This window comes from Clytia hemisphaerica, unplaced genomic scaffold (assembly GCF_902728285.1).
Source record: "Clytia hemisphaerica strain Z4C2 unplaced genomic scaffold, Clytia hemisphaerica genome assembly, whole genome shotgun sequence".
NCBI classification, from domain to species: Eukaryota; Metazoa; Cnidaria; class Hydrozoa; order Leptothecata; family Clytiidae; genus Clytia; species Clytia hemisphaerica.
In genome coordinates this window covers 728,879-743,038 of record NW_027103907.1, presented here as the reverse complement: position 1 = coordinate 743,038, position 14,160 = coordinate 728,879, and the positions used below count along the sequence as shown (strand labels likewise).

General features: G+C 34.3%; 1 protein-coding gene across 1 annotated transcript in view; it reads right to left on the bottom strand.

The window, feature by feature from the left end:
- Positions 1-13,565, bottom strand: part of LOC136809058 (uro-adherence factor A-like) — a 28,742-nt gene extending 15,177 nt beyond the window's left edge. Inside the window, exons 1-2 of the mRNA XM_067065633.1 lie at positions 13,403-13,565; positions 5,812-6,218 (exon numbers count right to left, since the gene is read on the bottom strand). Of these exons, the coding sequence (XP_066921734.1) occupies positions 5,812-6,145 (334 nt within the window). The 5' untranslated portion in view covers positions 6,146-6,218; positions 13,403-13,565. The remainder of the gene's footprint in view (positions 1-5,811; positions 6,219-13,402) is intronic.
- Between the last annotated feature and the right edge of the window lie 595 nt (positions 13,566-14,160).

Sequence of the window (14,160 nt, the reverse complement as noted above, 5' to 3'; positions counted from 1 at the left end):
TTCTGGATGAAAAATCAAATGGACATTAAATTCATGGATATATTTATCTGTTGATAATTCTATGTCCGATTTCTAGTTCTAGCTCCACCAACTTGTGATATACTGTATGGCAAATAATGTCAAAACTGTGTCCAAAGTCCATAAAACGTCCATGAAACGTTCAAGTAATGCAAATTAAGCCGATACCTTCATGCCGCTTTATCAAAGACCACTGAACAGAATTACTCAGAGTCGACTGAAGCAAAAATTGTCCCACAAATCACTCAATGACAAAATGATTTTGTTTGAAAAAACATGAATATACGGTTGTCTCGACATTTAAATTGAGAAATCCATTTTCGTTTGATTACAAGTTGTATTGCATGATACTTCTAGTAGTCGATTTTGTTTTGACCTGTGATATTTGATGTGTTTTTTTTTTAAATTAGACCTGCTGCTCGACAGTTAAGTCTTACCAATCATTACCATATATGAATTCTATCAAAAATGTGTACGAAGTTTTCAAAACTTCACTTTTCTTCACTTTTTCACAGTGTACAGTAGCAACTTGTTGGAACAGAAAAACCTCTTTAACCCGGTGAATTTCCAGCATGTTTTAATGTGTGAAATAGCGCTCCGCAACGCTTACGTCATAATTAATACTTTTCACTTTTTTTTGACATTTGTACGAGTTGCAATCCCACAATTCAATGCGGCTCAATTAAAGACACGTGCAAGTTGTTATATATCTTTTGTCAAATGATGCAATTAACGTGCAAAGGAGATTAACGCAAAGGTTGATGGGATTGGAACTCGTACAAACACATCGAGAGTAATGATTACAGTATATGGCCCCCAAAACGGAGAGGATCCCCAAAACGGAGGTTTTCATTAAAATGAAGATTCTGACTTGTAGATTTATCAGATTTATCATTTATTAAACGATTTTTGTTTATTTTGAAAGAATGATAGTTATACTTAAAAATGAGCATGTTTTTGCTGGTCTGAGACAGATTCAAAATAATATATTTGCATCTAAAGGAAATATTTTAACACCAAAATTAGATAAAAATTGCATATAACTCACTCTAGCTCCTTGGATATCGAAAATAAGTTATGAAAACGGGGTATAGGAAACTTTCTACACCTAATGCCGTTCAGAAAATGCAAACACATCTGTGACGCTTTAGAGGCTGGGTAAAAGATATAGCATCTTGAAGGTCAACCAGTATTTTGGAGCCCTAGAATCAGCATTGACAAAACCGAAAATTCTAAATATGAGAAAAAGCAAAAAATCTTGGAATTCTATTCCTATCACCTTGAGTTAATAGTTTATAACAAAAAATTAACATTATATATAAAATTTTTCGCTGAATCAGCAAAAACAGCAAATTCTGTCATTTTTTTGCAAAATATAGGAGAAAAATATCTTTAAAGCTTAATATTTTCAGTTTCAGTTAAGCTTTTTTTCTAAAATTTTCACAGCTTATTCCATACATGAATGGAACTATTTTCAAAAGAGATTTGTTTTCAAAAACTTGATTAAGACGGTGTTAAATCAAAATTGTCATTTTGAAAATTTCTAAATTTTCAGTTTGGACTTTGCAATATCAAAAATCTTGAAATATTTCATAAAAATCATAAATTTTACATCCATCGGGTCGTAAATTTAAGGGAAAACACAAATATGTTCATAGTTTTTCCCCATATTACCACTGGGCTTAATAATTTGATTTTAACTACACCTCCGTTTTGGGGGCCCCAAACCTGCATTTTGACAACCAGGGGTATACTGTAAAAATTTTATCAAATAAACTTTATGCCCAAAACCCTCTAAATCATATTTCAAAACTATGGAAATTTTGTATTCATATCTTAAAGATGTCTCGAGAAATCGCTAAAATTTCAAACCTCCGTTTTGGGGGCCATTAGAAAAAAGCTACCTATCTTTAAGCGATTGAAAAATATTGTTGAAATTGAAAATTTTGAAGAAGAACTTCCAGGAAATAAAGTAGAGATGTTAAAAGGTTTTCATGCAGCAAAAATTTTTGTAAAATCTCTTTTCCTCTAGATTTGAGAGAAATTTCAAATTTGATCGCCGTTTTGGGGGCCACATACTGTATGTCAAAGATAAAATCTATTTTTAGATTCAGCGCGGTGCGCTGCAAATTTTTTTTCCGTGAACGGACGGAAGTATCTTCGACGGTCAGAAGTATCATCTTTTAACGGCCCATTTTCCCTTTCCTATCTTACACCTTATCTGTTTTTTCTACTTTCTGAGACTTAGTTTCTCATTTCTGACTGAGTTTTCATACCTGTCAATCATTTGTCCATCAATTTCAACCTGTCTAATTTTCGCACCGAGTGGGATTCGAACCACCACCAAAGAAAGACCATCAGAGTAGGAAGCCAGCGCTCTATCCGTTGAGCCATCGCTGCACAGCAAATTACGCAATTCATAACATATTATACCAAACTGGCGAAAGACGGGGGTAATGTTATTATAATATGGGTAAAAGTACCCCTTTTTTAAACTGACTGAAATTCGAGCCGTTACTAGCAACCCTGCGGGGCCCAAGGCGCCGAGTATGCACCCGGCACAGTGATAAGCCGTTACTAGCAACCCTGACCCTACCTAATTGATTGGTAATGACCCAATACCCCCCGAACCACGGAATGACGGATAGGAAAAATTAAAAATGATACTTCCGACCGTCAAAAGATGATACTTCTGACCGTCGAAGATACTTCCGTCCGTTCACGGAAAAAAAATTTGCCGGTGCGCTATTTAATAAAATATATTGTCCCTTTGCTATGGCTATACTTATTCTTTACCATAGAGTCTAAAAGTCGAAAATCTTGTATGTTCTTATAAATTCGACTTCCTTTTTGGAAAAGGTTACGAAATCGCTATACTGAGATGTGGTGTAACGTTGTTATGACTAAAACGCTTAAGGAAACCCGCATAAGAAAATAATGTGGTTTTTTACGAGATAAACGTCATCTTATATCTTGCAAATCACAGTCATTAGATTGTAACTCTTTTCAAAAATTTGAATAAAACGGTTGTTAAAATCAACCGCCCAAAATTCGAAAGTATCCAAGACAACGTGTTGTTGTCAAAAAGACAACCGGGGTTTGGGTAACCTGAAATCAGACCGTCATTGTTTTCTGCACATAACGCTGAAGCTCTAAAGGGGTGTGAAGATATACAGTTGGCTATTTTCCTCAGCGCTTTTAGAGGTTTGCCGAACGCGTAAGAAAATTACGACTATCTGTTTTCAGGTAATGTTTTGGTGGATTTTTAAAAATTGACTTAGTTCTGTTGCAATTTATTCATTCATTTCTCAATTCTTTTGGCAGAAAGTGGATGACAGAGACAGGGATGTAAGAGCCAGATCGAAAAAAAGATCTCTAGGTCATACCTGTATGGTGGCCATAAAATTTCCCAATAAACCGTGTTGTTAACATTCTTCGTTCTCAAAGTGTCGTAGCGCGATTTTTAAAAAGGTGATACGTTTTGAAAATAGTGAAATGTCGTTTTACATCTAAACACCATTGCAAATTTTGCTCTATTTTCACTTAACAAATGTATGATCTAAAATTGTTTTAATAAATGGGGATGTCTAAATGAATGATTTTCAGATTTTGAGGTGATAAAGATCTGTCGAAGAAGAGGATCATCTGAGGATAACACAATTGTCAAATATTTGAATAAGACAAAAAACATGTAAGTGCGTTAGGAACCTTAACCTGAAATCTGTATCATGTCCCATAGCACACTCGGAATTTATATAGGCGTTTGAAAATTCTGCGTCAATTGGTATACAATCTGAATGAACTATGACAAGTTTGCTATGAGCTTTTCCCCTTTTGGAATGTTTTTTTTTTGCGTAAGACTTTTTCATGTTATATGTGATCATCAGTAATTTTTGTTTCTGAATACGAAAAAGTAAGAGTCGAAGAATGAGCGCCACTGACATCAAAATTTACTTTTGTTTGACCTGCATAACACTTTTCGCCTACTCACATAATATATTTTTTTAAAGAAACTATGCTTTCAGCGGCGTCATGGTAAGCTGTGTAATAGTTATTCTTATGGGATAAATTTTCGCAGGGACTAAATTTCGAGGTTAAGCTCATCCGCGAAATTTTAAGAGCTGCAATATTTTCACGAATTTTAGCTTTTAGTGCACTCTATCAAAAGTACAATCTCAGGCCACATTCAATGGAAATCCAAGAGGTCAAATTATCGATTTCTGAAAAAGGCTCGGCACTGAACGTGTTAAGATTATATTTTTATACGAAATCTTGCCTTCATAAGACGCAATCCGAAAAGAAGATCCGTGAAAATGCAAAAATAAACTCTATCAGAACATATGCTAAGTCACTATATAGTGTGTGTTTTTTTACTTACGTCTTCTTAATAAACTTTATTCTTATAAACAATTTTGTGTCACATATTCTCACATAATTTAACCACATCAAAGGTCATTTCTTTCCGGTAAAGTTTAATATTTCCGGCTACCACTAATTTAATTGATGAAACATGAAGTTAACACAACAGGTGAGGCTTTCTCCACCATGCTATCTGTTGTGATACAGTTTATATACGTGCGAATTAGAGATTTTCTCCCCGACACATACACAATTGGTGAAGAAATTACCAATTTAAAAAAAATACCGTTACCGGTAGAAAGTTCGTCGTAAAAAGTGACGAAAAGTCGTTCGGAGACAAATTTTTGTAGCCGACGATAACGTATTTTTTTGGGAAGTTTTCCTTGATGGTGAATTTAAAGTCAACCAGGCCAGGGGTTTGTGTCTGTGGCGGAATCGACGCAGAACCTATCACTAGTTTCTACTAAAGTCTTATGGTCAGAGTATATTATATTCTATCCTATAAGCAGTATTTTGATTTGGCTTTGTTAGAAGATTGTTTTATCGCATAATCTTGAAAAGCAAAGACCAGACCACTAAGATTCAAAGATCGGATAAATCGACCTTGTTTCTTGAATAAGCTCAATATGATGTAATAATATGCTAAACAAAGCTGCTTAAGACTAAATCCAGTACGATTGAAATTTTGCAGCAGGATGTGAAATACAAAACATTTTTTTGTGAAGCACCCAGTGAAACACCCACGATTCATATTCATATGAAACTATACCTCAATTGAGAAGGACAATTCCCATATAACTAAAATTGCGATGCTATTTTCCATTCAAATTTTCGCCATTTAGGTTCTTCATTTTATCCCCACCCCTGTGACTTTATCATTTTCACCATGGGCCACCTTGATACAGGGGTGTCTTAAATCTTAATCTGTGAAACAAGGTGATAAACTTCTTTAAATTTAATTTGAAACATACGTAGTACAAGAAAGTGACACCTTTATACTTTAATCTGTGACATTCTTATCTTTTGATATGATACTTTTCTTTGTGATATTTTATCCTTTATTTGGTTAGAGATCATCTCACTTTTCAACGATTTTTGGAAATACGTTTTTTAAAACATACGAATACCAAAAAATTTTTCTCACTTTGGAAACGGTTGAAATTAGTAGCCCTTACAGGAATTATATCGTTGGAAATTACGGTCAGCTCTCTATAATTCGAAATTCTCTATACAAAGATGTCGACGGTAAATCAGCACATTAAATATTCTCGATTTTGTGGGTCAAAACTGTGGGTTGTTCTGAATCATTTCAGTATTACTGGCAATCTCAAAAAGGTAGATACGTAAATTTTGCCTTAAATCACCGTGTCGTGATAAACACACAACCCTGAATGTAACATATTAAAAGGGAATAACTGAAAGATAGACACATACCTGTACTATATCTATCATAGCTCGACCCTCTGTATCCTTTAGTCAGTGAAAGAGAAGATGCCGTTGTCTGAAGTTTCTCAACACGGCTTGTAAATTTCTCGGTCCTATCTAACAGTCGTTTAAATTGTCGGTCAAAGTCGGTCAAATCATTTGTTTTCGTTGTGGATCCATATTTTCGGCTTGTAGAAGAATAAGTTGACGAGGAAAGGCTTGAGAGACCATAGTCATTATTCAAATAAAGTGAGCTACGGTTGCTGCTTGGTTGACTCCGGTATCCGTTTATTCCGGACCCTGATCCTGTGGTTCCGTATCTTGATGATCGATAGGTTGACATTCTCAGGTGCTAAATTACTTGTTGTTCGTTCGTTTATACTGATCATGCGTAGTTGTGTTTCTTTGGAAGATTCCTGAGAAGAGATAAGAAGAATTGAACCATTAGAAGAAATTTAAAGAGTATACTTTCCAGCCTGGACTTGGAGTTGTTTGTAAATTCATTTTAAAGCGATGAACAGGTGTTTTTTTATTGATTATTATTACTGCAACAAAAATTTATTTTTTCTGTCATTCGTATCACACCAAAAACTTCTTAATGTTGATTTTAATCCCTAAACAAGGAGCAAGACTTTGCTTTAGTTTAAGTAGCGTGAGTAAAGCATCAAAAGAGCTCTGTAGAAATCTAAAAATCGCATCCATAAATAAAGCATGATTTACGCTCAGAAGTGCCTAAAAGCACGTTTCCCAAAGTCTGAAAGATTTGAGAGTATGTCATCAAAAATGAGATTAAAATCAATGCTTGGTAACAAGATAATTATCCAAACGACGTCACTAATCAACCTGTATTTGAGATAAACGCTTTAAAATGTTTTTCTTTTTGCAGTCATATGAATTGACTTTCTCCTGCGTGGTTTTGATGATGAACTAGCAAAGATTCAAAACCCCTCAAAAGCGAATTATTTCTAAATTCATTTCTAAAGGCTTTGTTTGGCTAAAAAAATTGGCTAAAAATACAGGATCAAAGATTCTACAGCTAACTCTCTCGGAATCTACTCTATTATTCAAACTTGATCATCGGTCCCATCAGTTGGAAAGTGATATAAGATACTGACTTCAACTGTTGAATGTTTCTCTAATTCGAAGGTGATTTTGATCCTTGTAAATCCAATCAGAAAAACAACTGTATAGATTTCCAAATACCTCCCCTCTTTTCTTATTTTTATCACCTCCAATTATAACTGTAATCAAAACCCTTCAAATGGAGACTAATTTCACATTCGAATATATCGAATTTTGAAACTGATCAAAGAATTGGAAAATTTGATCGAGCTGTACTTATTTCTAGTTTATTAAAAAAGCAAGGAAGATAAGAAGACAATTTCATTGATTTAAAGCAAATGCTAACAAAATGATTCATCGCTAAAATCGAAAATATTTTTTTGAAATTCGTCATCATCAAATTTGCTTTAAAGACCTTCAAACATTAAAATTATACACAGTATATGATAGTTAGTAGAGCTGAATAGTTAAATCGGTTATAATTCTTCAATTTTAAGAGCGTTAAGTCAAGCCATAACAATTTGTGTTTTAAAATTTCAATGAGCATCACAGAATTCTGGAGTTATTTGGGAGCTAATTTGGTTAAAAGCTATATTGGACTGTACGTCGCCAAAAGACTTTCACGTTAAGGAAAATATCCTTATACTCTAATTGTACTGAATAACGACACTAAGTCTTTTCCGTTCTATTCGAATCAAATTTCTATTGGATCTTGGGCCTGTAGTGATCGTCACCTCTTTATTGGAATACAAGTGAATATCATTTGTTGGACTTCATTTGAAATGTACCCTGTGGGATTGCGAATATTTTTCGCATTTAGGAGCATTTACAACAAATTAATTTCCAATATTTTGAAAAGCAACTTAACATATTGCTTTTGGGAATTCGGAAGTTCTTATACAGGGTGTCCCTAATTAAAGTATCGAGTTTGAACATGCGATTGAGTAGAAAAGTTTGTGTGTGTTATCGTTAAAATATAAGAACGTTCTCCATCACATAGGCTTATTACAAAAGGTAGCTACAACGTATAAATTAATCGTAATGACAAAGAAAAAAGAGGGAGAGCTTAAAATACAATTTTTTGAACACGCACGTAAAACTTTCTACTCATAGTTGTGTTTCGACTCGATACTTTAATTAGGGACACCCTGTACAAGATGTGCATATTCGTCCACTGTGATACTTACGACAAGCAATTGTAAAGAGGTATGGGCGCACTAAGATGATTGGCGAAATTTGTAACGAGATCTTGCCTGACGTTTATACTTTTAGCCCTCTGTCTCAAATAATCTGTTCAAAAGTCAAAGAGTTTTTTTGGTACATTTTACAGGGCCAAAGAATCTTCTTCGATGGGAGTATTTTATACCACTTTCCGTTTCAGATGTTCGAAATACAGAAGATTTGAATCATAGAGGTTACCATTAAGAGAGAGTTGTTGACTGTAGTAGTATTTCAACGTAGATTCAAATATTAAGTTCATCCTAGCAAATCACGTTCTTACTAACCTTAAAACTGCTCATTTTTTACACTCAAGGTCACTCGCCATACTAAACTACAGTACCAACGATAATCAAAAATTTTTCTTCGTGTTTCTTACTTTCATTACATGTATCTTTGTCAAGAAGTAAAAACAGCACTTACCAAAAATACAACGGTAATTATACCCAATCAGCCATTTTAAAGCACAGCTTGCTTTATAAACTTAAAACCGGTATAGTGATTGAGAGCGCGTGAACTATAAAATTAAACAGCTTCCTATTTAACTAAAACATAAAGTGAACGATGTAGAGTAAATCCTACTTTCAATTTTTTTAATAATTTTTTTCTCTCGTTCTTTTTTTTGATATTAGCCTCCGTCTCGGAAGAGGACTGGGCCCGAATTTGCGGACGTTTTCACAGTTTCACTTTCGTTTTCGGCTATACGACAGCGTTTTCAAGCAGAAAGCAGAGGAAATCTGTGAAATTATGGCAGGGAATGCTAACCTATTTTTCCAGTGTTTCTCAAGATTGGAGCAAGATTATTGTTCTAGAAAGTTCATAAAGGCCTTATAGTTTCAGATTAGTATGATTTCATCAGAAAAAACATTTACACCAAAGCTCCTTATTGATATGTGAAGGCTACCAAAAATTGCAATGTCCTCCATCAGAACAACTTTAACATAAGAGACAAGGACAGTCAAGAAGTCTACTTTGTTGAAAATTTGCACAAAATACTTAGAGAAAATGGTACTATGGCGGAAGCCCATTCTATACTCCTAAATGATAGTTGAAAGATCACCAGTTGAGAGGGTTGATTAAAATAGAACTCAAAGCACACAATAAAGTATACATATATATTTGTCCAGAAAGAACTGGCATGTTGTTTGCTTTGTTTTGGTGTTTAAAAATATGTACTTATCAGTCCTAAAAAAATACAAATTAGAATAAAATGAGGGCAATGAGTCTGGTTAAACGTTACTATATTTACAAGAAAGGATTACTGAAAAAATACTACTGTATGTATATACTACTGATGAACTAAACTCAAAAACTAAAACTTTACCATAAATTTACATTACGACAATTTAAAAATCTATCTTTAATAGCAACAAAGAAAAAAACATGGCTCAAAGTTTTAAAAACAGAGCTAGTCAGAGCTTCAATTCAGTAGGTATAGAGCTTTCAAAATTTGAAAACAGACACTGCACATACTATCCAGACGGTTTTTTTGATTCATGAAAAAAATAAAGTGTTTATCAAAAAAAGGTTCTCTTTTTTTTTGGTAATCAATTCCAACAAACAACAATCAATATAACAGTTTTTTGAAAACCATCCCACAGTGTAAACATTATCAACCAACTAAACCCACACCGCCAAAATTTTAAAAATAAGTCAATATAATTTCTATCAACAATTTCTCGTAAAATGTTTTTTTCCAACATTCTGATACCAATCATAGCTGGAGGCATCATGTGTAGAGTGACTGTGTGGCATTTCATTGCTTTTAATGATCACGATACCAAACATCAACCAAACAAAACTGACGCCAAGCCAAATCTGTCGCTTTAAAAATTTCCATGAAAATTATAATTGAAACTTATCTCGTAAAATGCTTTTTTCAACATTCTGGAGGTGTTCAAAGTTAGAGGTATCATATGTAGAGCCAAGAAATACATGAAAAGTCATTTGCTATCCCATTTGCCATGAGATATATGAGTCAACAAATCAGACAAAAACCAACAAATCATGTCTCTTCACTTTCATGTCACATCGTGTTTATATGGGGTATCAGAAAGCCAATCCACAAGAAGAGCCATCTTCCTTTATTATGGAGTGTTCCAAAACTATTGGTAGGTTGTTTGGAAGTAAAGAAACCCACACAGTTTGTTTTATTTTGAAGATTTAACTTGAAAACAAACTGCATCTTTCCAGCAGAAACTCATGTTTCAACCTGCTACATAACATTGGTCAGTCGGGTCTGCTACTAACATGTAATAGTTTTATTATAGCCGAGCTTGAGAATCCGTAGGCAGAACTTGTAACATGTATTATGTGTATAATTATGTCAGTCGACTTGAATCATGATACATTACTCACATTTCACTGGATGCATTTTCGCTGTGAAATTATCCGCAAAATTTTCTGACCGCGTTCTGAGACGGAGGCTAATTAATTTTGGTATATATCCTGCTCTTCATACCAAACTCTCTCTCTCATATTTCTCAAATGTAACTTGTACAAAATTGTCACACGTTTAGAGCTATAATGTCAATTAAAACCTGTCACTTCTCTTAGCTTTTCGCAAGTGTAAAAGCGTTAACAGACATAGCACTTGAAAATCTCCCCTCTACTTTCAAGAAAGAAATGTTTCCAAATTTCTAAACAAACATCTCGAATATCCTCCGGTTGTCAGATTGCTAAATTAACGGTTTTGACACAGACATCGCCGGATCTTAGGTCAGGATAGTTTTTTTTCTCACTAAACTTGTATAACTTTTGATGAAGCTGATTTTAGTGAAGTAGTCTTGAGGCTCGCGACGGGGCCACTAAAAACCGGAAAAAACATATTTGGGATTGAGATATTAAATTGTAACCAACCGAATCATTACCCTCCCGAAAAGTGGTCGCTTAGCTACTCAAAGATATAATGAGAATGAGTGTCTAAATGGTCAACTTTTCGAACACCAGAGAAAATACTGATTAAGAAATTATTTTTGTTTTTTTAGGCTGTACTAGCCATCCTGGTAGTCTTTATACTTTTACCAACCAAACTTTGATAAAATGAAAACTTTAAGTTTCATAATAATATACCTTTTCTCAAATTAAGGATGGGTCAAAAACCACTATCAAGTATCAATACCAGAAAATGTTATTTTAACGGAGCCTAGTGAAGCGTCTTCACCACATTGAACTCAAAAACAAAATGGTCTCTCAAAGTCTTTAAAAAAGACGAAATATTATCAGTCAGTAAAATCAACAAAAAATCTTTATTGCCTTAATTATGTTTATAAATGCTTGTATTTTGTTCAAAAATCAAAATCGACAACAGAATAGCTTTGCAATTAGCTATTTTCTTCTCCTTGTGATCAAGATAAGGCAAACACCAGGATACTAAAGTATAAACAATGAAATGACTAGCCAATTAGCAATGACTCGATTTCAAAACATAAAAACCATCATAAGCCATTTAAAACAATATATAACTTACATTTCTTGAAAAATCCTAAGAGGTCTAACACAACCCCTTGTGTCACGGGCACCCCCTTTTTCAAGGGTTACAAAATTTTAAAAATTTTCGTCACTTTGAACCACAGTAACAAAAAAAGTTTTCGTATACAAGAGGGTTTAAGAAGGGATTTTAAGTTTCTTTGACCTAAATTTTTCATAATGTTGCTTGTTCTAAGCTTTATTTTTCGTAAGAACAATTTACTCACGTCTTGAATATTCTTATTATTTTTCCTGATTCTTTTATTCTCATAGGTTTCTTAATGTGATTACTATAGCTGACCAAAGACAAAAAAGAGAATTTTTCTATGCGATATCAGAAATCTGAGACTCTGATTGTTCTGAATTTGTTCTTAGGTTTTGGTTTAAGTTGAACCTTGGTCGTGTTCATATAAAAGTGTTCTTTTGAAAAGAAGGTGTATTGAAGTAGAACTAATCTCCTAATTACGTACGGTTTTTAAAAGTAAAGCAAAGAGGATTTTTAATACTTAGAGCATTGGTGATATTATGTTTTTGAGTGAGAGAGAAAGAGAGTGAGAGAGAGAGAGAGAGAGAGAGAGAGAGAGAGAGAGAGAGAGAGAGAGTTACTTTGTCATCATTTTGTGACAGCTACAGTGGCAATATGATGAATAAAGAGTGCCTTTGCAGCTTTAATTCAAAAATCTTGGTTGTCTTATACACCTATCAAACTGAATGTGATAATTTGATTGAACCCAGTTTTCGATTGGTTACTGCGGCCAGACCCAGGGTCTCGTCCTACAATTGAGAAGTAAGATAACTTCTTCATCCGCTAGCTTACACTATCCTGTGTGTTTACAATTGGACTCTTTGTTATTACCAGGGCCGTATGAAGTCGAATATATTTTCACACGTAAGTGCGTCAATGTAAGGGGTTCAAGTATTTGACGTTAGCTGACAATGGTAAGTTCGAACTCACTCACTGGGTAGGGATGCGAATCATTTGCCAACTGTCGAATCCAGGACCAGCAGAATAATAAAGAAAATTAGCAAAACTTCATTGGGAATTAGAGTGAAAATCTATGACGCTTAAAAGGACAGTCAGTGCGAAAAAGTTCAGCTTGTTAAAAAATGTGTGATACTCATGAAATTAGATAAAATGATAGTCGATAAAAACACAGCGAAATGATAGGGTTGTCCTTTCTTTGGTTCTTTGGAGTGTCAAAGATAACCTCCGTGTCGCTGCCTCTTTGATTTTTAACACTCTGTATAACCAGTTGCAGTCAAAAGGAGAGTATGCAAAAAGAGTAATGGTCAAAAGAGGGAAAAATGCCCTAAGGTTTTCTTATCGCTTCCCTCTTGTAAAAGCTAAATATTTATTTTTCTTTACTGGGGACGGGGCGCCAAGACAACTACTTTGGTAAATTTCCTCCCTGGTTTGTGATTTTATTGGTCCACTCAACACGCTACTGAATGTTACACATTTATCTTATAATGGTACGATTAGCCCTGGAAAAAGTTTATTCACTTTGGAGCATTTTTGGAACGACTGCCAGAAGTGTAGCTGACAGTTATAACCACTACCCTAATGATGAACAAATCTTGGGGCATCGCTTTACTTTGCCTTGGAAAAAAATTTAAGAATCCAGTTCCAGCTGGCAATTTCAAGTAGTATAATACGAAAGAAAAGTCCGAAAAGGTTTAAATGAGTTTTTTGAAATTACAATATTTCGAGCTCAAAGCTAGTACATCATCCCGGTAAAAGTTCAAAAACTTTAAGATTCACTTCTAGAATTCAGCTAAACCTTTTTGTACGTTGCAATGTTATTTTTATAGTGTGTCAAATATCATCCAAATAAAGCAAATATTTTAATACCTGCAATAAATACCAGATAAGCCAGACTGATTACTGATTACCATAATATCTCACACTTCAGTAAATTGTCAGTCAGTAAATTGTCTCGCACATCAAAAAACCTACTCGTTGTAAAAGGAGATATGCGCTGACATAATAGAAATTTCAAAATGATTTTAACAAACGAACAAAATTCATAATTCATGTAGCATTGAAATGTACTTTAATAGGATTATCCTTATGCTTCTCAAGCTTTTGTCGTCTGTACGGATTATTAATTTTTACTCCATTTATGATTTTGTGTTGCTTCTGGTGTACATATAAAGGAGCCCCTGCAGCAGGAACATCTCATCCCGGAATCACACTAAATTTTATCTTCTCATCAAAATCACAAAATTACAAAAATCAATTCATCATACATCTAACAAGGCCCCCAAGTGGTTTTCGTGATGACGTGGTAGTGACTTTTGGCAGCGTGATTATGTGATTTGCAAATTTTTCCTTCGCGATTTAGTGATGAGAGGTGAAAACGTAATCGCGATTTGAAAGATTTTTAAGCCGTGGTACGTGATTTGCAATTTTTAAAAGGGGTGCGTGATTGTCCATTTTTTTGCTGATTTGCGTGATCGTGATTGAAGACAACAGATTGCGTGATATCGTGATCAGAGTTAGCGCTGGGGGCCTCTCTAACAATGAAAATAGATAACATTTTGCTTTGCATCCCTAATCTTTTACCCAAAATCACGCATCACGCAGGGAATATGGTCACGCTTTCGAGA